At 49.6% G+C, this 25,383-nt stretch overlaps 1 protein-coding gene across 1 annotated transcript in view; it reads right to left on the bottom strand.

Moving 5' to 3' along the window:
* The window catches only part of EFCAB5 (EF-hand calcium binding domain 5), a 58,157-nt gene that overhangs the window by 4,985 nt on the left and 27,789 nt on the right, over positions 1-25,383 (bottom strand). Inside the window, exons 8-17 of the mRNA XM_015422030.1 lie at positions 24,952-25,369; positions 18,766-18,846; positions 18,581-18,673; positions 16,964-17,178; positions 12,362-12,518; positions 9,583-9,872; positions 6,779-6,951; positions 4,848-5,076; positions 4,466-4,618; positions 89-195 (exon numbers count right to left, since the gene is read on the bottom strand). Coding sequence (XP_015277516.1) covers positions 89-195; positions 4,466-4,618; positions 4,848-5,076; positions 6,779-6,951; positions 9,583-9,872; positions 12,362-12,518; positions 16,964-17,178; positions 18,581-18,673; positions 18,766-18,846; positions 24,952-25,369 — 1,916 coding nt within the window. The remainder of the gene's footprint in view (positions 1-88; positions 196-4,465; positions 4,619-4,847; positions 5,077-6,778; positions 6,952-9,582; positions 9,873-12,361; positions 12,519-16,963; positions 17,179-18,580; positions 18,674-18,765; positions 18,847-24,951; positions 25,370-25,383) is intronic.

The following is a 25,383-nucleotide window of genomic DNA, read 5'->3' as shown; positions in this document are numbered from 1 at the left end:
TTCTGCACAAATCCAGATCATCCCTTGCATTTTGCCTTAGACGGTACATCTGAAGCGCCGGCCCCACAAATGCAGCCTTCCAGCCCACCTGAACAAGGTGTCGTTTCTGCTGAGCACCGGCGCTGGATGGGGGAAGGGTTCCATGTGCCCCTTCTGGTTGGTAGTCATTACCTTGCGCAAGGTGTAATCGTACATCTGGAAAAGAGAAAAGAGAATTTGCTGAATGGCCACTTGGGGAGGGGCAATTCTTCACTACACTACAACCTGTCTCGAGTCTCAGCAGGAGGGGTGGGTTTATAATAACATCAATAAACGGTAAATACATTTAGGAAGAGAAATACAAACTTTTGGAGAAAGGAGGAGGGTTAAAAGGGAACCAGACCAGTTGTGGTGGACAGAGAATGCAGTTAAGGGTTGAGAGACTACAGTCAACAGCCACGTCATTCTTGAATTTGGGTTTCTCTGGAATAACACGCTGTGCACAGCAAAATTAAATGGCATTGTATTATGTCCCCATTAGGTGTTAATATGAATAAAATGAATGGTGCATTATAGGTGCCTTCATGCTGATAGCTTCCTGTGTTGAGCAGTGGTTGAGCAGTGGAACAGTCTGCCTCGGGAGGTGGCGGATGCTCCTTTGCTGGACGTTTTCAAGTGGAGGCTGGACGACCATCTTTCGGGTATGTTGTAGGTATGTAGGGCTATCTTTCAGCTTTGCTCCTACAGAGTGCAGGGGGTTGGACTAGATGACCTGCAAGGTCCATTCCAACTCTAACATTCTATGATTCTCTGATTCATGCTAGGGATAAACAGCAGGAGAGAAAGGAAGGGACTAATTCCTTAGTGCAGCATTCTGTAAAGCCCTTTTGTTAAAGTAGACCAAGACGGGTAGCCATGTTAGTCTGCCTGTAGCAGCAGTAAAAAAGAGCAAGAGTCCAGTAGCACCGTAAAGATTAATGCAGTGACTCACAAAAAGCTCATCCCCTGCCCCAAATTGTGTTAGTCTTTAAGGTGCTACTGGATTCGTAGTTAAAATAGGAATGGGTAAGCATTTCAAGTGCTAAGAACATTGTACTTCTAACCATTATGTGGGTAAGGAAATTTCAGCAGGTGCAGCTTGTCATGACAAGGTGTGACGGGGGCTAGAAGGGTACTACTATTAAAGGTAGGGCAGCTCTGATGTCAAAAGGAAGCCAGTGGGATGGGATTGTTCCCTTAACCAAAACATCCCTTCCAGAGGAGTTCTGTAATGCACCAGTTCCCCCTGCTGACAGCTGAAGGAATAACACTGCTTTTAAAACGAAGCCCCAAAGAGCTCCTTAAAGAGGTTTTTCTACACCTCTTTTCTAGCCCTCTCTGTTTAAGTTTTTGGGAAGAGGTTGTAAGTTTGCTAGAGAGGCCATGTGCCATTTTGTTTGTCACTAGGTGAGAGGTGGGCCTGGATTTGTGTGTATGGAGTATTTGTTGTGGGTGTGTCTTGACTTTGCTGTTTATTGGTTCCTTTGCTGGTGGGAGAGAAGTGCTTGAGGGTGAGAGATGGTGCCACAGTGCATAGTGTGTGTGGAGTAAGGTTGCCAGTCCCCCGTCTCCCATTCCCAGGGGAAAAAAAAATAAAATAAAAAATGGCTGTTGGGCCTATGGCATAATGTCACTTCCGAGGAAAACCCGACGGTCATGTCACACCTCTCTAGGAACTGCCAAAGACTCTGGTGAAACCGAAGGGCCCCCCCTCACATCCTCAACCGCTCCAGGCTCTTGCTGGTTGCCAGGCTGGGGTACGGGGAGACATATTGGTGGGAGATTAGGGGCAGAAAGGCTGGGTAAACATCTTGCTAATAACAATATAAGTAAAGGTGCCTAATATGGTTGGTAATGCGGAGAAACAGGCTGAGAATTTGCTCTGCCAAGCTGTTTAAAGACAATTAGTTTCATCTAGGGTGACCTGGGCTCCACAGAACAGAGCCAAATCATTCCGCATCCACTGATTTCACTAGGAGGCCTTGTGCGAGTTATCTTCCCTTAGCATATATGCCCTGTTTGTCAAATAAAGATAAGAATGGCATACCTGGTGGGATTGTTTTAAGGTTAAACGAAACATAGATTATGAAGCAGTTTCTAAGCTGAAGGTGCTGTGTGGCTAATTAGTAACAACAAGAAGCGGGGACCCGCGATACTTGCGGGGGGGGGAGAAGGAGCTCCACGTGGAGGAGGAGGAAGCAGCCACAGGTGAGCCTTCTCCCCTGCCCCCCCCCTGCCCAGATGGCAAGGCCCGGGCCCCCCATTTCTCCCTCCAAACCCACCCCGGCACCAAAGGCAAGGCCCGTGCGGCTCCCAGCTGCCAGGTCCGCCCAACCTTCTCCCCCCTCCGCACCAGCAGTGAGGCCCGTGCGGCTCCCAGTCGCCAGGCCTACTGAGCCTCCCTCCCAATGGCCAGAGCATTCTCGGCTCATGCGCAGGGAACGCTCTTTTACTTTTGGTGAGATTTAAGTATCCCCCGTATATTTTTTTCAACTTTTCAGATTTTTCTGCACACCTGGGGACTTCCCCAAGTGTGCAGGAAAATCTTTTTGCTCATTCCCCCCCTCCGTGCTCGCCGCTCGCCGCTTCCCTCCCAAGCGGCGGCGGCGGCTTTTTCTCCCCCCCGGCTCCGAAGGGAGGGCTGAGCGGCGAGCCGCTGGGCCCTCGCCACTCTGGCCCCCCCTCCCTGCTCGCCGCTCACCTTGCAAGCGGCGGCGGTGGCAGCGGCGTTCGCAGAGCGTTCCCTGCGCATGCGCAGGGGATGCTCTGTGAGTTTCGGGGGGATTTAAACATCCCCCCGATGTTTTTTTGCAGATTTAGGATTTTTGTGCACACGTGGGGACCGCCCCACGTGCGCACAAACCTCTCCCTCCCCCCCAGGTCCCCCCGATGTGCGGATTTAAGCATCCGCACACCAGGGGGCGACTTGAGAATTAGATATATAGATAACTGGGAAGCACAACATTCAAGTCCAATAGCACCTTAAAGAACAACTGGATTGCCAGGAGAATGAAGTCTGAGTCAAGTGGCACCTTTGAGACCAACAAAATTTTATTCAAAGTGGAAGCTTTTGTGTGGAAAACACCCTTCTTCGGACAAAACTGGAATAAAACCTCAAAAGCTAGTTACAGGGAAAAAGAGGGTGGGGGTAAGCCGTTAGAAAAGGTATAAGCTTTTGAGGATCAAGGCTCCCTTTGTCAGATATCAGCCGAAAGGAACTTTGGATTCTTGAAAGCTTATACCTCAAAAATCTTAGAATCATAGAATGTTAGAGTTGGAAGGGACCTTGCAGGTCATCTAGTCCAACCCCCTGCACTCTGCAGGAGCGTAGCCGAAAGATAGCCCTACAACATACCCGAAAGATGGTCGTCCAGCCTCCGCTTGAAGACGTCCAGTGAAGGAGCCCCCACCACCTCCCGAGGCAGTCTGTTCCACTGCTCAACCACTCTTACAGTTAGGAAGTTTCTCCTGATATTTAGCCGGTATCGACTCCCTTGTAATTTCCACCCATTAGATCTAGTCTTGCAATCCGGAGCAAGAGAGAATAGATCCGCTCCATCTTCTACATGACAGCCCTTCAAATATTTGAAGACTGCAATCATGTCCCCTCTAAGCCTTCTCTTTCCCAGGCTAAACATACCCAACATGTTGGGTAAGACTTAGATTCCAACCCTCTCGTCATCTTGTTGGTCTTTAAGGTGCTACTGGACTCTAATCTTGCTGATCTACTGCTGACCAGCACGGCTACCCTGCCTGAAAATAAATGGGGGGAAGTAACCTCTTCTGGTGCCCCAGGAGTTCCTCTGAGCCATTCCTTGAACTAGATTCTACCCAGAGTCTTGGTAATACCTGACCAGTTAGAAACTTTTGGCACCAGGTATGCAGGAAAATATGACTTTTTTAAAATTCACCAAAAGAAGAGGAGGAAAAAGAAGAGTAGGTTTTTAACCCCACTTTTCTCTACCTTAAGGAGTTCTCAGAGTGGCTTACAGTCGCATTTCTTTCTCCTCCCCACAACAGATACCTTGTGAGGTAGGTGGGGCTGAGAGAGTTCTGATGGAACTGCAACTGGCCCAAGGTCACCCAGCTGGCTTCATGTGGAGGAGTGGGGAATCAAACCCAGTTCTCCAAATTAGAGTCCGCCACTCTGAACCACAACACCACTCTGGCTTCTAACCCCCTCCTCCTTGAAAGTCCTGATGAGGACTGAGAATGCTCCAAGAGGCACAGAATGTTGACAGCTGCTGAGAGTCAGTTAAAGGAGGAAGGTCTGCTGAAGCCCCTGGATATGTAGAGAATCTCGAAGGGAAAGATTTGCTCCAAACTGCTCCTACTTTTCAAGCTGCTGCTCCCACCTTCACATGATTTCTTGCAGAGTCTCAGCTTGTACTCAATGGTATTTCCCCAATGGTCGTTCCCTACATACATTATCTCAGCTAGTATTTACCCTGTCTTTTCCAGGTTCCATGAAGTACGCAGTGATGGCGTGGAGGCTTGGTGCTCTGGTGGACAGCCATTCCACGGCAGTGAGTGTCATCTGCTTGATACTGTCCTGGGTGCGAATAAGGTGGTAGGCTGCACTGAATGCTTTTGCTATCCCCTGGGGAAGAACATGCTTCTATGTTTATTTGGAAATAAAGATGAGCACAATTTTATAGCAGGAAAGTTGTGAGAATGATTATGAAACTCCCAATACATCAAAAGCAGAGGATTTCTGTAAGCCAAATACTTAGGCCACCGCAAACAGACCAATGTCCGATTGCGAGGTCCCCACCCAGAGGTCATGGATGTCCCCTTTAAATGCCTTGCAGCTTTTCTGCTGCCCTCACCTGATAGAAACGGATTTCATGGGGCACAAAGATAGTTTGATCATTACGGTCACGGAGGGTGTCCAACCCAAGAATGCCAAAGACCCTTCTTCGGATATCCTCAATTGGGAGAACCAAGAAGGAGCCCTTCCTCTCCTGCTTAGGACGATCACAGTTCCAGAAGTGGATATTTCCATGTAGCTGAACTCTGGGGACATGGATGGGCTTGTCGTCTAATGCTGCTGCAAAGCTAAAAGGCAAAAAAGGAGAGGAGGAGGGACTTCCATGAGAAGATGGCACATGGCTGGCCCCAACTCCTACCCATGTCATAATTCTCTCCCTGAGAATGTCCTGAAGGAGCAACCTCCTAAGCAAAATCAGTCACGTCAGAAATAGTCATCAGTATCCCGGACATGGAATGTCCTAAAATCCTTGCTTCCTGTTGCTTCTGAAGGAAGATGAATGTACCCATCTGTTCGTTTTGTTTGCTTAGCTAATAACAATGAATCCACAGAATTCCCTCCTCCTCTCCCCTGCTGCATTTTGTGGTGGCAGCAGGTGCTGTTACGGCTGCTGTGGTAGATTTGATGTGGGGGTGTCGATTGCTGGCCAATTAGGTGATGGGCAGGAAGAGAATTCCCTCCTCTACCAGCACCTTGAAAGCTGTCTGGCACTATGTCCAAGGCACTTCATACAAGGAATGATGATGATGATAGGATTTATACCCCGCCGTTCACTCGGGGTCTCAGAACAGCTTACAGTCTCCTTCTCTTCCTCTCCCCACAACAGACACCCTGTGAAGTAGGTGGGGCTGAGAGAGCTCTGAGAGAGCTCTGAGAGAACTGTGACTGGCTGCATGTGGAGGAGTGGGGAATCAAACATGGTTCTCCAGATTAGAGTCCGCTGCTCCTAACCACTACAACAAACTGGCATGGTGCTTTCAGATGCTGCCAATGTCCAAGGTACCAGGATAGGAGAGAATAAGTTCTGTTCCCCTTATTTCCAAGTCACCACAAGTGGCCATTATTGCCACTGGTTCAGTTAAGTGTGGGAGGAGGGAAGATGAGGATGGTGGCATTCCCACAATGAGGGAAAAAACAAAGGCTGCAGCAGTCGCAGAACTAGGTAATCTTTCCTTGTATATAATTCAATTTTCAAGTGGCAAAGTTCTATGCACGCCAAAATCAGTTGGCTGCCAGAACTGCCACTCAAAAGGTGTTGGCTGCGTTGGCTGCCTGGGTTGCGAAGTCCCGCCCATAGAAGTGGCGGCCAGCATCTCCAGCTCAGTCTGCTCAGAGCCAATGGAAGGGATGGACAGGACTCTCCGCGGGGCTGGGGATGGCTGGGGCCTCCTTACCTCTGGCTCACGTGCAGTATCGGGAGTGGGGAGGGGGTCCTCGCTTCGGTCCTCTCCCACAGCCCCCTCCATCCCTCGCATGCCCCATACATGGAGCGAGGACCCAGCGAGCAGCAGCCAGTTCCCCCCTCACAACGCCACTGCCATGGCCACTCACCTCTCCTCCCCGGCTCCGGCCACTCGAGCTGGCTCTGACTCACACACCAGCTCCGTTGCCCGCCTCACGCTGTTTACAATGCCTGCGAGCCAGAGCCGTGTGGGGGGAGGACAGAAAAGCCGTGCAGCCAGAGTTGGGGCGGGGGGGCAGACTGCCAAGGTGGAGAAGAGGGCCACCCATGGCAGTGGTGGTCTGCCCATGGCACTTGGGGGGGGGGGGATGGGTGACTGCTGCAGGCCAGAGCACTCTCCCAGGCCCTCTTTCTAGAGCTCGTTGCATTTCTTTCTGCAACGAGCCTTATTACTAGTAATGGAAATAAATAAAGCTTTCAAAACAAAGAACAGAAATTGCATATCCCTGCTTGGATCTTTTTTCCTGAGGAAGCAACTGAAACTTATCAAGCAGGGAAAGGAAGGGGCTCAGTGGCAGTTTCCTTACCTGACTCCTTTCATATCCATGTAAAGTGACTGGTTCAGGACATATGGAGCATCGTCTTCTGTGCAGGCCACATAGTGGAGAAGAATGTCTCCCCGCTCTGGAAAAAGCATGTTGTATTCCAAGAGGGCAATGTAGGCACTGATTTTCTTGCTGTCTCCATGGGCGTCTGCATCCTGAAGACCAGAAGCAGATGCATCAACCGGCTATTTGGACAACTATGCCAGACGCTTATGGCTATGCCCCAGTCCAGTGGTGGCGAACCTATGGCACGGGTGCCAGAGGTGGCACCAGGGCCGGCCCCAGCTTATTTTGCACCCTAGGCAAGGATCCCTTCTGGCGCCGCACCCCCACCCCCGTGCGCCCACCAATTTTCAAGTTGGCGGGTGGGGGGGGAGACAAACAAGAGGGGGTTCAGAAGAAGTGGAGGAAGGGAGAGATAGAACCTTCTACATCTGTGATTCCTGATTTTGGTGGAAAGACATGCACCCTTTGTGTAAAACCACCCAAATGCTGGGGAGCTTGGCGGGGGAGGGAAGTGCAACGAAGGTAGGGTCTCTTAAAATAAATAAACGGGGTTATAGTGTGTGAATTTAAAGCTCCCGGCAGGATTTCTCCCCAGCTCCAGAGGAGACTTCCCAACCAGTTTCCAAATTCAATAGGTGTAAACAGTCAAGGTTGTACTGCCTCCGCGGCACCCTTTATTTTTATTTTAATAGGACGGTTTGCATTGGAAATGTTTTGCATTCCAAAAGCCTCCCCCCACCCCCCAAGAACTTGTTTCTTCTGCACAATACTTTTTAGAAGCCTGCACAAACCACCCTGAGCCCACTTTGGGGAGGGCGGGTTCTAAATAAAAAATAAATTAAAAAGACTGCTCTCTACTCACAACGAAGCGCCTGGCCTGACCCAACTGCCGCCACCGGCATTTCACTTTCCCGACTGGGGCGCCGCTTTTAGGTGCGGGAAAGGGGGCCTGCGAACCAGGGGCTGCCTCCTCCTCCTTCACCAGGCATGTACAGAGGCGGGCGCCTGCAAGCCATGCAGCTCGGGTGTGGAGAGGCAGGGCCGGAGGTGAGTCTCCAGAAGAGCAAACTCATTGTTGCTGCAGCAGCCAAATCGCTCGCTCACAGTTTTAATGCCAAGAGCTCACCAGTAGGATTTTTGCTCACAGGACTCCGCAGCTTAGAGGGAGCATTGGAGGAGACCCCCCCCTTCCCTCCCCGCCTGCAGCAGCCAAATTGCTCGCTCACAGTTTTAATGCCAAGAGCTCACCAGTAGGATTTTTTCTCACAGGACTCCGCAGCTTAGAGGGAGCATTGGAGGAGACCCCCCCTTCCCTTCCCTCCCCGCCCTGCCCCCTGGGCTCCTTGCTTTGTCCCCGCTGGCAGGAGAGTCTCTGAGACAGGAGGAGGAGGCGCAGGGCAGGAGGTGGGGGGGACACACACACAGAGGCCCGGGGAGCAGCCCGGCAAGGCACCTGGTTATTTTTACAAAAGCCTCCCCCCCCCCTCCGAGCATGGAGGAGGTTGCAATCTTTCAGTCCCCCCAAACTGCTTGCTAAGTTTGAAGACTGCAGTTGGAGGAAACGAGAGCAGGGCCGGCCGGGGGGAGAAACAGGTGGCGGCTGTCCTGGTTTCCCTCAGAGAGGACGCTTCTGGGTGCACTTGCCGGGCAGAGGTGAGAGACTGGGCGCCCGGGGCTCAGCGAGGGCTGTGTGTGTCCCCCCCCGGCCTGACCTGTCATGTCCCTGCAAGGGCTGCCTCCACCGACCCCCCCCCTCCCCTGCAAGGCTGGCCAGAGGATCCCTCTCTTGGGGAGCCTCTTGCTGGGAAAGCCTCATCTGTCCCACCCCGTCCCTCCACTTCCCCCTTCGGAGCCTCACTGCCCGTCAGACTCTGGCAGTCCGGCGGGAGCCTCAGCTGCTTCGGGCAGCAGTGCCAGGGAGGAGCGGGGGAAAGTGAAGGTAGGTGGCAGCCTAAGATGGCCCGGGAAGGAACGCTGCCCGCCCGCCTGCCTCCCTGCCTCGGTGGCGCCCAGCCAGGTCGGCACTCCCCCCCCCCCGCAACACTGAAGTTAGCCGGCCAAAGAGGCAGCAGCGGTCACAGGGAGATGTCTTTTGGCGGGGGGAGGGTGCAGTTTGGCGCCCCTAAGGGCCGGCGCGCTCTAGGCGAATGCCTAGTTCGCCTAGTGAGCGAGCCAGCCCTGGGTGGCACTCAGAGCCCTCTCTGTGGGCACGCGTGCCATCGCTCCAGCCAGGCCCAGACCATCATTAAAGTGTCGAATTCTCTGCCAAATCATTTTAAGTAAATGAAAGCATTTGGGATTGCTTTCCTTACTTTGTTTGGATCATCTTAAGTTCATCTATGAGTTGTTTTTTCTAAAGTAAAACCTCAGTATTCGGGTTAAATTGCCGTGTTGGCACTTTGCGATAAATAAGTGGGTTTTGGGTCGCAGTTTGGGCACTCGGTCTCTAAAAGGTTCGCCATCACTGCCCCAGTTTGTCTCATGTGGTTTAAACCAACTGATCAGTATGCCAGTCCAGTAATTTTTGTGGTTTTAATGTATTTGCAGACTGAGGCTGAGGTGTCAACATCTGTGGCGAGCAGGGGGGAATGTCTGACCCACTGCTCTGTCTCGAACAGTGGCCAGCCAAATGCCTCTGAATGCCCACAAGTAGGATAGAAAGGTGATGGGCATAAGTTTGTTTTCCCTCAGCATCTGGCTTTATACATCTGTCTAACCCCCCCTTTTTTTTCCAAATTAAAAATCCCCAAACTATTTAGTCTGCATTCAGAAACACTAACCTGACAAAGGACCTTAAAGATAGCTTGGTACACAAGGTCGATGTTCCCTCCGTTGGTCTTGGCCGTGTGCTGAATCGTGTGCAGCCACTTCCGCCGAGCAGAGCCCCGCAGACGCTCCATGTGAGTCTTCTCCACAGATGTCATGAGGAATTCCACAATGTTATCCAAGACCTCGTCTTCATTGCCAGTGAACTCAGAGATGACCAGATCGATGTAAGTTTGGAAGTCTTTCTGAGATAGCTTCACCACTCCACTGGGATGCCACTGGGGAATGGGAAGCTGCAGTTTAGCTACAGCGGGCAGCAGAAAGCAAAACTGGAGTCAGGCAGGCAAGCGACCAGCACAACTGGGCTTTTCAGATGTTCTTTTAGGAAACATTTCTCTCCAGAGCTGACATCTAGTGAAGACTTCTCCCCTCCCCCAAATGCTGCCCAGGGCTGGCAAGAACCTCCCAATGGCTGCTGGGATTGAACACAGAGGTGGGACAGACTGGTGAGAAACTGCTTGGAACTTAACCCTCAGACACAGGAAGCCTTACTGCTGATGTTGTCAGTGGCAGCAGGCAATAGCTGCTGGAGGAAGCGGCTGGCGGGGGAGAACAGAACTCAGGTTCCCATACAGCCACCTGGGAAGTTGGTTGGTGCCATGCCTTGAGAGTCCCCCAATCAGGCCCACAGTCCCCTCAGTGGCCCCGATGCAGGCGAGGAGCCAGGAGCAATTTAGGGCTGGTCACAAGTAGGGAAAATGGGGGGAGGAGAAAGGAGCTGGGCGGATCAGAGGAGACCAAGCTGGTGACTGGCCTGAGGTTGGCCAGGCGGGATAGCCCCTGGGGAGAAGAAGAGGATTGGTGGGGGAGGCTGACTCCATCCTTTAGAAAGAGGCTTCCCAGCCAGGCCAGGAAGGAAACACGGAGCGGTCATTCCCCGAAGTAAGGAATTTCTAAAATGCCTCCCCAATAATCTGTTGAGGCAGCGTACAAAAAGCATCAAAACGCTCACTAAATGTCACTATATTTATTAGACGTTACAATCCGATAACCTCATAGTCTTGGATAACACAAATCACTTTAATGCCACCCTTAGTTTTCATCCTTGTGTAGCAGTCACCGCAGCTAAAATTTTTGCTACAGCCAATGTAATACCAACATCAGTATCAGCTAGCACCGGCTGTATCCAGAGATCTCTCAGAGGGCTCCCCAATACACAATAAAAAAAGATGTGAGATAATGTTTCCATCATGCCAGCTCCACAGGGGCACAGTTTGTCTGAACAGGCTACACCTCAGAATTTACCCAACCAAACAGCAGAGGGAAAGGCATTCAACCTAGCCAAGAGACTGATATTTAGGAATGCTGAAAGAGAAAAATATGATGGAAGTGTAGAAGAAGGCACAGTGCCAAAAAAAATAGAGTCCTAGCAAGGGCCAACTGGTAGTCTAAGCCCTCTGATGCTCTATCCATGACTCTCTAAGATGAATGGAAATGGGTAGCCATGTTAGTCTGTTGTTTTCAATAGTTCAGGCACCTTGGCTGATCTCTCCTTGGGGCAGAGGGTGTTGCAGCAGGTGCTGTAGCTTTGTGTTTGCCAGTCAGCCCTTCCTGGGTGGGCATGCTGCTTTTGGGTATCTCACCAAGCATGGATGGCCTCCACCTCTGAGTGAGAAGAGAACGTTGGCATCACTGTGATTCCACTCAGAGACATCCTTGCCCGGCTTTTTCTTAAGTAGGGGATCGTCATGACTGCCAGCCAAGGAACACTGTAGAGGTATAATGAGAGGTTCCACATCTGAACTAAAGACCTTCCAAGAGGTCTCTGCTGTCTGGCCGGCATCTCATTCAGTTATTCCCATTGTGCTTCTGGCCTTCTTTCTGTTAACAATCTTCTGCATATAGTTAGGCCTTATTTATGCCTCTGGGGCTGAGATGCTAATTCTGTTTCTTGCAGATTTTCTACAGGTTCTTTTGGGTTGGTTTCTCGTTCCCTGTTCTGGAAGTGTTCAGACTGCCAGAGGGAGAGAGTGCCCTCCCATCCATGGTCACAGGCAGCTGTGCTTTATCTCTGCCTCCTGTCCCAATGGGAGGAATCACTCATTAGTCACAATTGTGTTATTTGAGCCCCAGGAGAGCGGCAGCCAAAGTGATAGACAATAGGTTCAGGTGGTAGCCGTGTTGGCCTGAAGCAACACAACAAAGTTTGAGTCCAGTGGCACCTTTAAGACCAACAAAGTTTAATTCTAGGTGTAAGCTTTTGTATGCATGCATGCATAAGCTTATACCCAGAATTAAACTTCATTGGTCTTAAAGGTGCCATTGAATAGAAAATACTGAGCCCTATGGAGCAGTAGTCTGATTTGCTGCATGCTTCTGCACACAAGAGGGAGCTCTTCTACAGGTTTTCAGATCTTTTTCTTTTAAAGTTCCCAAACATGAAATAATAATTATAACAGGGAGGACGGAAAAAGAAAGGATCAGCAGAAAAGTCCCACACTGCTATTTCACAAGTTCTTTTCTGTTCTGAAAATGACTGGGCTTTCCTTTTGGATCACCCACAATGATGCTTTGTGGGAGTCTGAGGAACAGAGAGAAACTGTTCAGGTATTCTGCATATGAAGTCCACAGGCAAGTGATACAGATCGATACAGCGTAGATGCAAGTGAGGCATCTGCTCTTAATAGGGAATTTGTCTGTCATCAATGATATTTGTGTGATAATGGGGAAACCTTTGAAGAAACAAAGACTTGCTGGGGAGAGGGGTTAGAGAGTGGTGAGTATTTCCCTGACCTTTCTCCAGAGCCTCCTGCTCCATCCCTTCCTTAAAGGTACTGAGGACAGCGTCCACCTCTTTCATGTCAAGGAATCCAGAGCATTCGTTATCCCACTTCTCAAAGAGGGCGGCCAAAAGAAGTTGCTGGCGGGCCAACAAAGCGTCGTGACGAACCTGAGAGAGGAAGAGGTAAGAAGGAACTGAGAATGGATTGCTGGTTGCTGTGGTTTTTAGGGATGGGTACAGCATTCATGAGGAGCTGCAGTGGCTCAAGTGGTTAAGACGCAGAACTGCAGGCTGCGGAAGGTCGGTAGTTCAGCAGTTCGAGACCTGAGTGTGCCGCATGACAGAGTGAGCTCCCGTCTCTAGTTCCAGCTCCTGCCAACCTAGCAGTTCGAAAGCAAGAAATTGCAAGTAGATAAATAGGTACCACTTCGGTGGGAAGGCAACAGCGTTCCGTGCACCTTGGTGTTTAGTTACGCCGGCCACATGACCACGGAAACGTCTTCAGACAGCGCTGGCTCTTTGGCTTTGAAACGGAGATGAGCACCGCAACCCTAGAGTCGGATTCGACTGGCTTTCGAGCAAGGCAACCTTTACCTTTACAGCATTTATAGCAGAAATAAGATACTATGGTTGTTTAAAAACCCAGAACCGGGAGATGTATGAAGGCAGGCGGCAGCAGAAGCAGCTGGGAGGAAGGGAATGCGCTCAACAGGGGCACGATGGGTCTGCACGAAAACATGGCTGCCCTGGAGAAGCATCCCAAGTAGGTGAGTTGTTCATACATACACACAGAGAGAGAAAATCTGGGGGAAGAGTTTGGTTTTCTCAGGCTTTGGGGTTTTTTTGACCCCCCTGAAAGGGAATTTTTTTATTTTTGCATTTTGTACACACTACACACTACAAATATGGAATGGGAAAAGGAATACTAATGCCCTATCACTATTACTATGGGAAATGGGTCAGCCCCCCCCACACACACACACACTTTCAAATGTTAGGGAAAGTTGTTAAGCGGTTGTGTTGCCACAGTTCCCACTGAGAGGTTTTCAATACCATATGCAAGGGTGGTTTTTAGGTTTCCAGATACTGGGATTCCTTCACACTAAAAAAAAAAAAAAAAGATCTCAACCTCCCACTGTACCTTTTTTAATGAGAGAAGCAAGATAACCAGTAGAAGTTAATCAGTTTGCTTCTTCATGATTCTGGCTGGCTGTGGGCCCTTTCTGCTGGTCTTGCTGCCCGGTGCTTAGCAGCATGGGTTCCCCACAACCTGGAGGGGGGGGGAAATGTCCTGCCCCTTGAAGAGAGGCTTAATGGGATGTTATTTCCCAGGTGATGTTATTTGCCTCCCTGCCCATTCCCATACCTTAAACCTGTGTTAGAAGGCAAGACAGTTTCCCCCCTCAAAATTGTTGGCAACCCTCTTAGCAGCCCCTTCATTGTTTTTACTACAGTCCTTACGTTGGCGGGATTTGCTGCCAGATTTTAAATTGGTCCTTCCACCTGTCCCCTTAATGTCAGTTTGATCTGCAGCCAAATACTGGATGATGTTATTTACTGCCAGGGGTCGTTTCATAGAAAAAGAGCTAGGGGAACTCATTAGCATAACTCATTAGCATATGCCACACCCCCTGACATCACTGGAAGTGTGTCATAAGGCCACACACCCCGCCCCCAACGGTCCCGGCCGCCGCTGGCGGCCTTGCAGCTCCACTGCCGAGCCCCATGAGGGCCCTGGCGGTGGATCTGCAAGGCCGGCGGGAGTGCAAGGAAGCCCCGCGAAGGCCCTCCCTGGCCCCAGGCAGGCAGGGGTGGGAAGAGGCAGGGAGGAAGCAACTTACCCTCCCTCTTCTCCTGCCTCCTCCTGGCTGAATGAGGGCCGGAAGCAGGGCGGCCGGAAGCGGGGGGCGGGGCTTCGTCATGTGCCCCGCCCCCCGTACCTCACCCGGGGGAACTGCGATCCCGCCTGAAATGACCTCTGTTTACTGCCATGCCGTGTAAAGTTTCAGCTGCCCATCTGCACACATTAAGCCCTCAGCCATAAAAATAGATCAAGATGGGGAGCTGTGTTTGTTTGTAGCAGTAGAAAAGTCCAGTCACATCGTAAAGACTAAGAAAATTTGTGGCAGGGGAGGAGCTTTCGTGAGTCACGGCTCACTTCTGCTCATTCTAGCTGTATCTGAAGAAGTGAGCACTGGCTCATGAAAGCTCCTCCCCTGCCACAAGCTTTAAGGTGCTACTGGACTCTCGCTCTTTTCTACTCCATAAAAATAGGACATTTTTCCCCCTGGACCATTGTCAACTCTATCCATCAGTGTTTTCAGGAAAGTACCTAACGAGGAAGGATGGGTGGCTGGAAACAAACAAGTAAGTTAAAGGTAAAGGTTTCCCTTGCTCGAAAGCCAGTCAAATCCGACTCTAGGGGTGCGGTACTCATCTCCGTTTCCAAGCCGAAGAGCCAGCACTGTCTGAAGACGTTTCCATGGTCATGTGGCCGGCATGACGACACAGAGGTGCATGGAACGCTGTTACCTTCCCACCAAAGTGGTACCTAATTATCTACTTGCAATTTCTTGCTTTTGAACTGCTAGGTTGGCGGGAGCTGGGATCAGAGACGGGAGCTCACTCCGTCATGCAGCACTCAGGTCTCGAACTGCTGAACTACCAACCTTCTGGTCTGCAGTTCAGCATCTTAACCACTTGAGCCACCGCAGCCCACAAGTAGCTGCAGGTAAATAGGGCTGTGACCAGAGAGTCTGTGATATGGTTCCTGTTCAGCCAGACAAGCAGGGTGGAGTCTCCAAGCTCCAGTGACCCACAGTGAAGACTGGGAGCTATACTACCCCACAGGCACAGAAGAGGGGAAGGAAACCAAGGGTGGCTTGCAGTAATAAAACAATGTTTGAATCTAGAGCAAACAAAATTAAAACAGGTGTGTGTGTGTGTGTGTGTGTGTGTGTGAAAGCAGTATTTTGTTAGTGTTCTGTCTTCTAAAAACATCCCTCTTTCTGAGAGAAAAGCAGCTGATGAGTCAGCTATTTATCTTATAGAATGATCCTCCAAAGAGAGTAATCGAAACTTGCTTTTTTTTAAGGAGAATTCCCTAACAGGGATTTTAGAGAGCCCTGGATTTTTGTCACTTGGCTTAAACCTTCAGTGTCTGTAGTAGACACTGACTATGTTATTTTGCACAAAGATTTTGGGTAGCAACCACATTTCATTTAAAGGGCTGCTTTATTAAAATGAGAAGGGTGATATTTATAGGGTTGGAGCCTGTTTCCACTGGTACACAAAGGAGGAGAGACAATTTTGTCTGATTTCTCACCTCACAGCAGCCCCCCCACACACACACACAATTTGGTTTTTGTCCACAGACGTCCCACAATCCCTAGCATAACTTTTTAGGGGCAAAAGGGGCCCCTCCTCCCACTTCCACCAGATCCAACCCCTCTGTTTTAAATAAAACACAACTATCTTTGGATATCGAAAAAAGCTTTCCCCCACAACTGGATAATCTGAGTTTATTCACAACTGGATAATCTGAGTTTATTACTTCAAGGTAAAGATCATACAATACAGAGTAAAAGGTGGTTAAAGGTATATAATTGGATAAATAATGCAATTTGATAAATATGCAAATAATTAATATTATGTACAAGAATTGTAATTAGATTTGAAAACTCTAAAAATTTATGTAATCGAAGAAAATGAAATGTTTGTACTTTTGTGGAAAAGTTGGAAAATAAACCGGGGGGGGGGAGAGAAAAAAGCTTTCCCCGATTTTGAATGAAGGATTTCCAGAGAGCCACTGAAAGAGGCAACAAGCATGAATCCTTTACATTGAATTGTCCTTGGTCCTTATAAACAGTCTCTGTGTACCAATCCATTTTAAAAAGGTTTAATGAGCATGTGTAATTTACCACTGCAGTTAGTAAGTTAGTTTGAGAACTCGTAGTTAGAAAGCCAATCTATTTTATATTTTTAATCATCATCTACTTGGTGTTTTGCAATGGTTTTTCAATTTTTAAAAAGACAGAACACTAAGAGAATAGTTATTAAGCAGTGTGCGTGTTTTAATTTATTTTCATACAAAACATTATTTTATTTGTTGCTGTAGATTTTCTGGGTTGTGTGGCCGTGGTCTTGGCATCGTAGAACCTGACGTTTCGCCAGTAACTGTGACTGGCATCCTCAGAGGTATAACACAGAAAGATGGAGTACTCTCTATGTCCATCTTTCTGTGTTATACCTCTGAGGATGCCGGTCACAGCTACTGGCGAAACGTCAGCTACTACAATGCCAAGACCACGGCCACACAACCCGGAAGATCTACAGCAATTAATGAACTCTGGCCGTGAAAGCCTTCGACAACCTATTATTTTATTTGTTTTATGCTGGATTCCCCCCCCAAGTTCCATCTATTTAATTTATCTTGCATTTGTGGACTGATTTCCCCCATCCATTCTGGCTTTGATCCCACCCGGTTTCTGCCAAGTATGGGTCTGTGTGTGGGTGTATTATTTTGTTTTAATCAATCGAAAGGCCACAATCATTTGCCCGAGCAATGGCCAGGCTATAGCTGTCCCCCCAGAACACAGAGCGCTCATATTTACTCTTTCCATCTGGCTGAGTTTTTCTTTCTCCAGTAGCACATAGCCTTGCTTCATAAATTTCACCAGCTTCTTCAGGTCTGGTAGAGAAACGTCCTCGCCAATAAACGTCTCCATGAGCTGCACGAACTGTGGCAGGTTGAGGCAATTCTTCTCAAAGGCACTTGCGGAAGAAGGGGGCCCATGGCACTGAATGTCTATCATGTTCATGCGCAAGCCTAGAATGAGTGGGGGGGGGGGGGGGGTAGAATCAAAGCATGTTGTGCAATAAGCATGGGAGTGTGTTTCGGGCTCCAACAAGTGACCAGGAATAAGGGGACAAGCAGAACCATTTGCTTAGTGTTGACAGAGGAAAGAATTCTAAGGCATTATCCCCCTCAATTACTATTTCCAGATTGATGTCCCCAGGGGTCATTTCGTAGAAAAAGTGGTGCAGGAGCTCATTAGCACAACTCATTAGCATAACTCGTTTGCATATGCCACACCCCCTGACATCACCGGAAGTGTGTCAGAAGGCAACACCCACAGCTCAGGTTCCACTGGACTGTTTTGGATTGCCAGCTATTGGGGGGGGGGGAACGTGCAGATCTGTCCTCGCAGAGGAGGGAGAGCTTGTACCTGAATAAAACTTGGTCTTAAAGGTGCCACTGGACTGTTTTGGACCGGGGAAGCCGGGGGGAGCTCTGCAACTTACCTGGCTGCTTCTTGCTCTGACTGAGGGCTGCTGGGAGCAGGGGGTGGGGCTTGTTGCATGTGCCCACCCCCAGGCTCTTTACTGCTGGAACTGCTGCAGGAAATGACCCCTGGATGTCCCACAGAACAGTGCAATGGCTATGGCCTGGGCAATAGATCAAGAGAGACGGATGCGATCCATTGAGAGATTACAGGCTAAATGCTTTGCAGGCCAGCGCTGCTGCATCAAAGCCCCTTCTCTGGAATACCCACCACTGCCGTTTTTGCAACTAAAGCCACTAAGCAGAGGGCCCATGAGCATGAACATGTAAAAAAAGGGGGAAAGTTGGGTAGAAAAACGATGGGCAGAAATGTGGCCATTGTCACTTGACAGTTTGAGGCTCGGGTTTCGACCCTACAGGATTTCTCATGAAAATCCTCTGCCCAGTTATTCTCATACTTGACTGGGGCCCTGTGCCTTTGGCTGCCTTGCTTTCCTGCTGTGGGGAAAATAGTGGAGGAGGGGAAGAACTGGGCTTTCCAGTTCTAAAAAAAGTGTGGAAAGGGGTGGCATGGGACCCAGCAAAAGCATATAGAACTGCTTAAGTATATAGAGCTCCTAAATTGCCCAGGAGGAACCTTGTAAGGCTTCCCACTAATACACAATGCTGCTCTTTCCATCGGCGTGCGTGGGGGATTCTGCTGCTATGATTGGCTTCCGTTCACAGGAGTGTAGTTACAAGCTGCTCCCGTGATGAAAATAGTGATCCTGTCTTACTTCAATAGTTATGACACGATGAGGCCCAGAAACAAGCAGCCAGCCCAGCGCTCTAACCTGCACATGACGAGGTCCTTTCCATCGCAGGAATGAATGGCAGGAACATTCCCGCAAAAGGCCGTTGTAAATGAAGCCTCTTGGGCTTATGGTGCTCTGATGAAGTACTGTACCTGGAAACCTGGAGTTTTCGTTGTTCCAGTCTTCCCGGACTTCCTTGCCATAGTCAGTGTAATCGAAAGTCAAGTTGGCAGCCTCGAGGTCTCCTGTTGGGGGGTGGGGGCACAAAAGAAATGGCTGACTGGACAGTGTGAACGACAGCGGCTGGATGTTCAAGAATGATGATGGGTGTCCTCACCTGACCACGGCTGTCCATATATCAGCTGAGGTGCCTTTTCAAATGTCTTGCTGGCTTCCCCTGAGGGCTCTGGGGACAGGCCTGAAAAGAGAAGCCATCGATGAGCAGGAAGGAACCACGAGCTAGCCACCATCCTCCGTGCAACCCAAGAGGGAGAAGCCACTCACTTGATCTCAGTCAGTGCTGGTCATGCTGCCTGCTGGAACTTTGGAAGGCTTCTTTGGCACCTGAAGCCAACACCCCCCCCCCCATCAGTTCTTCTGCACAGCAGCCCACATCCTCCCTGATCACATAATGAACTACTTAAAATTTCACTGTGTGGCAGTTGTAACCACTGGCAAAGGTGCGATTTGTCCGTCATACGGGACATACAACATGCTCAGGAGCAGGGGTCATTTCATAGAAAAAGAGGTGCAGGAGCTCATTAGCATAACTCATTAGCATAACTCATTAGCATATGCCACACCCCCTGACATCACCAGAAGTGTGTCAGAAGGCAACACCCACCGCTCAGGCTCCACTGGACTCTTCTGGATTGCTAGCTATGGTGGGGGGGAACGCACAGATCCTCATGGCCCAGGGCTGCTGGGAGAAGGGGGCGGGGCTTGTTGCATGTGCCTGCCCCCTGGGCTCTTTACTGTCAGAGCTCCGCTCCTGTGCGCTCCTGGAGTAAATGACCCCTGCTCAGGAGGGTAGTGAAGTTGGGCTAATGGCCTCTTTATTTCTTCCCCTTTTGTGGGGCTTCCAGGAAAGTGGGGATGGACTTCGAGTTAATCCTTTGCCTTTTGACTTCAGCCTATGTCGGGCTCCCCCATTTGAAAGGATGAACATTTCTTGGCCTCCATCTTCCAGTATTCCTTGGATTCCCTTCCCCGGTATCCCTTTGTTCCCTTCCCCAGACCAGAGACATCCTGTCTAATTTGCCCTCTCATCACTTACCTAAGAGAGGGGCTTGCTGGGTCAAGTGGGAAGGGGGCCTGGCCTGCCTCCCATAGCCCACACTCTAACTACTGAGCAAGGCAGGGTAACTGAGACCAGTGATGTGAAAAATCCAGATGTGATACAGAAACCCTCTGGCAAGCCCAGCAGCTGTTTCCCCAGCCTCTCAGCAATAACAGAAGGGTGTGGGTGCAAGATCTCCCTGCTGGAGATGAAGGGGGAATCCTCTTGTACACAACTCTTGCTATATGATACTACAGTCTGCATTCTAGGGGCCCTAATTTCATCTAGCTAGTCATGATTAAATCCTCTTTTCTTAGATTATGAGTCCAGCTTTTCCCTTTGCTGCAATATTCAGGAGGAAATGGGCCATTTAACAGAGTGCTTGGGAAAGGACCTTATAGATGTAGTTCACAGCACTGAGATCGAAATCCATTAGAACGAGAGCCTTAATAGCTGCTGTTTTCTTTTGAAATATCCTGCACAGAGTGCATCCAATTTGAATATCTGAACCTTTTGAAGGAATTTTCAGTTGGTGTGGGCTCAGATAGTGTTCATTCATGCAATTTAAGCCATCTTCCTTAGTCACTGCAGTGTAGTTACTTTTTGTTTAACAAATCCAATTGACAAAACCACATAGTTAGTGAACATAAGAATATAAGAAGAGCCCTGCTGGATCAAACCAGCATCCTGGCTCACACCGTGGCCAACAAGTTCCTCTGGAGGTTCAACAGCAGGGCCATAGAGGCCGAGGCTTTCCCATGATGTTGCTACCTGCCACTGTGGATTCAGAGGCTGACTGCCTCTGAATGAGGAGGTTCTCTTTAATCACCACAGCTGGTAGCCACTGGTAGACCTCTCCTCCATGAATCTGTCTAATCCCCCTTTAAAGCTGTCTACGCCTGTGGCCATCACTCCATCCTCTGGCAGTGAATTCCACATTTTATTCACTCTCTGTGTAAAGAAGTATTTCCTTTCGTCTGTCCTTGCTCTGCTGCTCATCAGATTCATTGGTTGCCCTTGAATTCTAGTATTTTGGGAGAGTGAGAAAAATGTCTCTTTGTCAACTCTCTCCACCCCCATGCATACTTCTACAAACCTCTATCATGTCTCTCCTTAGTCATCTCTTTTCTAAACTGAAAAGTCCCAGACTCTTCAGCTTTTCCTCAAAGGGAAGGTGCTCCAGCCCCCTAAGCTTCGTGGTTGCCCTCCTCTGTACTTTTCCCAGCTCTGCAATGTCCTTGTTGAATTATGGTGACCAGAACTGTACACAGTACTGCAAATGAGGCTGCATGATACAGGGGCAGTATAATATAGCCTCGACTTGACGTTGGGATTTTTTGTCCCAGTTGTTTTTTGTTTTAGTGGAACAAATGTGAGCCAAATCTGGGAATGGCCAGTGCACAGTTCTTCAGCTGGTTCTGAATGGTGATCACAAGCACACAACATGGAAAGACTGTGGAATTTATTTTTACTAGCCTCCATCTCTTGAACCTTCAGCCTCTCCTTATAAAAATTTGAAACCTCACAAATGCTTGGAGCTGGCTGCCATTTTTTTTTAAAGCTATGAATTCAGAGGAACTAGTCAATTGTGGCAATACCTCATTATAACATAGGTATAGGTTCCCTTGCTCGAAAGCCAGTCGAATCCGACTCTAGGGTTGCGGTGTTCATCTCCGTTTCAAAGCCGAAGAGCCAGCGCTGTCCGAAGACATTTCCGTGGTCATGTGGCTGGCATGACTAAACACCAAGGCGCACGGAACGCTATTACCTTCCCAGCCGTTTGGATAGGGCGGGGTATAAGTCCCAAAATAAATAAATAAATAAATAAATAAATAAAATACTTGCAATTTCTTGCTTTCAAACTGCTAGGTTGGCAGGAGCTGGAACTAGAGACGGGAGCTCACTCCGTCATGTGGCACACTCGGGTCTTGAACTGCTGAACTACCGACCTTCCACAGCCTGCAGTTCAGTGTCTTAACCACTTAACCACTTGAGCCACCGCAGTTATAACATACTATAGCACTAAAGCGATTCTCAGGTTGTTGTTTTTTTTTAAGTTCTCCGGTCAGTGACATGGGGCGGAGGTGGCACCTGCGAGGGGACCGGGGCCAGGAAAATGGCACTCTGGTGTGGATGGCACCTTCTGAAATGCACACCTCCCCACCAGTGCTCCTTCTAAGCTGTGGAGTCCTGTGAGCAAGAATCCTACTCGGTGAGCTACTGGCATTAAAACTGTGAGCGAGCGATTGGGCTGCTGCATACATTAGTCTGCTCTGCAGTCGTCCTTCCTGAGCTAAGGCAAAATTATGTGTGAGCTGGAGGCTAAAAAATCTGTGAGCTAGCTCACACTAACTCAGCTTAGAGGGAACACTGCGAGTCCCCACATCCAGGCAGCTGGTTCATATGCTTGGACTGCATTCTTGCTCGAAAGACTGTACCAAACCAGGCTTGAGAAAAGAACGTTTTGACATAGGGGGAAATCTGGAAAGTGGACAGTCAGAGATTGGAGAACAATGATGTGTGGATGCTCAAAAAAGACCTGCAGCAATCTGGAAGTCAAGGCAGAGAAAGACCTCTGCAAATGCAGGCATAGGGGCTTGAAACCCACAGGTATGTTAAATAAGTAAAATGGAGCCAAACAATGTCCACACCTACAACAAATGGTGCGTCTGGGGTGGGGGGTGGGAGTGGCCCCTGTGGACTCCCCTGCTACAGAAGTGATGCCTCGCCCAGGCACAGCTAATGCAGGCAGCCCAGCCAGAGGCTGTAGGGAAGGAAACAAGAGTCAGGCCATGCCCAGAAAAGTCCCCACAGCAGCATAAGAGCCTGGCAGGCTCAGGCAGTAGGCTGCACCCGGGGACATGCCAGAGGAGGAGACCAGCAGCCGCTGAGGCTGGTGCAGGCAGGCAGAGCGGCCACTTAAAACCTTTGAAGGCGGGGCAGTAGAAAGGAGGGCCTAGCCGGGGATGCCACCGGCCCAGATTTCCTTCGTTCCCAATGGCCTGCCTCTGAAGAGAGGGCATTGGGGGAAGCAGGGGCAGATTAAGGCTCAAGGGTGCCCTCAGCACTGACCAATCTTTTTTCCCTCCCTCCTTTCCATACTGACCCAGTCCATTTTAGTTGTTGACCTGTCTGACCAGATGTACAATGCAGGTTGCAGCAATACAAACTTTTATTCATAGGATAACACAATATACTGTACAAACGAAGCTTTTCAACCTTTCCCCAACTTTGTGGTCCCCCCTTTGGCCCTGGTGCCCTAAGCACGTGCTCAGTCTGCTTCATGGTTAATCTGCCCCTGGGGGGAAGCTGGGGTCAGCCCACCCCTAGGAAGTTCTTTAGCAGCCAAGGCCGGAGTCGAAGGGCCAGGCCAATCCCAAGAGGCCATGGGAGAGGCCACTGGCAGGAGGAAGGGAGGGGTCAGGGTGAGGGCAATCTCCTCTTCCTCCTCCTCCTCGTCCTAGTCTGAGGCTAGAAGGTCTGCCACCCGACAGCCCAATTTTCAGGCGTGTACAAAACACAGGTGGCTGTGATGGTCCAAAGGAAAATGCAGAAACAAAAGCCATGCGATAGCCTGTATTAAAAGTAAAGGTAAAGGTTCCCTTGCTCAAAAGCCAGTCGAGTCCGACTCTAGGGTTGCAGTGCTCATCTCCGTTTCAAAGCCGAAGAGCCAGCGCTGTCCGAAGACGTTTCCGTGGTCATGTGGCCGGCATGACTAAATACCAAGGCGCACGGAACGCTGTTACCTTCCCACCGAAGAGGTACCTATTTATCTACTTGCAATTTCTTGCTTTCGAACTGCTAGGTTGGCAGGAGCTGGAACTAGAGACGGGAGCTCACTCCATCATGCGGCAACCCGGGTCTCGAACTGCTGAACTACTGACCTTCCACAGCCTGCAGTTCAGCGTCTTAACCACTTGAGCCACCGCAGCTCCTTATTAGGACCAACCAAAATGACATAAAATGGCGTGCGGGCTTTCAAGTTCTCCAGAGGTTTGAATCAGACTCGATGTCATGAGGGGAGAGATGCTTCAGGGCATAATAAAAGACCGAGTCTCGTAAAGTTTGAGTAGGTATGCAGGTGGGTCTTGTTGCATCTTTGGCTTTCAGGAACGAAAAGGCAAAGAATGGAAAGTACCAATTCTTTTTTTTTTTTAAACATCCAGTCTGATAAAGAGTTCTGGAGAACTTGATAGCTTGCAGATTGTCTTGTGTGCATCCGCAAGTAATTGGACGCACAAGGAAGCATCATGTAGCAGGAAGGTCTCAGCTGAAGCTGGAAACCATTTTTGTATCGATCTTGGGGGCCTATCCTTTAACAGGAAAAAAGCTATCAGGAAAAGGAGACTGCCATTTTTGGAGATGTGGACCGATCACTATAGCACATGAGGGCAAGAAGGGAGACTGGTGGAAAGCCTGACAGGGCCGGCCAAGGCTTGAACGAAAGGAAGACCAGCAGGCAGAATCCAGAAAATGCTCCCTGACAAAGTCTGACCAGGGAGAAAGTGTGATAAACGGGAGTTCAGATAAAGGAATGGAACATACACGTAGACACTACGTACAACTAGTTTTGCTAGCTGCCGGCTCCAAAACAGAGATCGGTTTTTGTTTTGTTTCTTAAAGAAGAAGAATCTAGCCAGAATCCGATGATTCTTACAGGGCTTGTTCGTGGCAGAGGGCGAAGGCAGCCTGCTGGGATTCATCCGCCTTCCGGAACCAGAGGCTCTGAATGGATGCACTTCTGGTTCCTTCCAGCCGAGTGAACTTGTTTGGCTCTTGAATCTTTCACCCCACCCCTTACAAAGGGCACAAGTTCAAACTGAAACGAGTTTGGCAAGTTCAGTGTGGCACACCTGAATATGCCTCTTAAACTTATGCCAGTGTTGATATTATGGGCTGTCCAGACTTCAGAAACAACCCAAGTAGCCACCTGGTGCACCAGGCGGCAGAAGCAGCACTAGAGAGGCAGCCATGTGTCATGCCACTGCTGCGCCCCCCCAGGATTCCTTGCAGCATGCATTCATTCATTCATTCATTCATTCATTCATTCTTTAGATTTGTATCCCGCCCTCCCCGAAGGCTCAGGCGGCTAACAAGGGGATACTGCTGGGGACCAAGCATGCCAAGCCTTATGGTCCTCCATTCTCTAGGCTATAACTTAATTACTTCAGGCAGCACTGGCTGAAGTAAGAGGTTTCTATGGATCCGGCTTGCAAACCCAGAACTTGGCTACACAAGTCTTACCTGAGACTTGGCCTTCTGTGATAGCCTCTGCCAGTGGCTCGCCAGTGTCCTCAGTTGGCTGATCCTCTGTGCTCTCGTCCGGGTGCTCGTGACCCACTTCTGCACCAATATCCTTATCAGTCACTGTGGTCTCCTCTCCCAGGCTTGATGCTGGCTCAGCTGTGCTTGTCTTTGCAGCAATATCAGGTTCCTCTGAGCTCGTCTGTCTGTCAGAGCTCAGATCATTTTCCTTTGATGCCCATTCTAGCATCACTGCGGCTTCACTTTCTGATGTAGCAGCAGGACCTTCTGGGCTCACATTCCCATTATCCCCCCATATTTCCAAGCCCACCTTCATGACTTCAATAAACGAAGCCTCAATGACAGCTGATGTCCCAGGAACAGCAGTTGGGTCTTGTTCCTTCTCACCTTCTACAGCCTGTTCTTCTAAAT

The sequence above is a fragment of the Gekko japonicus genome, unplaced genomic scaffold, assembly GCF_001447785.1.
Source record: "Gekko japonicus isolate JY-2015 unplaced genomic scaffold, Gekko_japonicus_V1.1 scaffold182, whole genome shotgun sequence".
In the NCBI taxonomy this organism is placed as follows: Eukaryota; Metazoa; Chordata; class Lepidosauria; order Squamata; family Gekkonidae; genus Gekko; species Gekko japonicus.
This window is presented reverse-complemented; position numbering and strand designations above follow the sequence as displayed.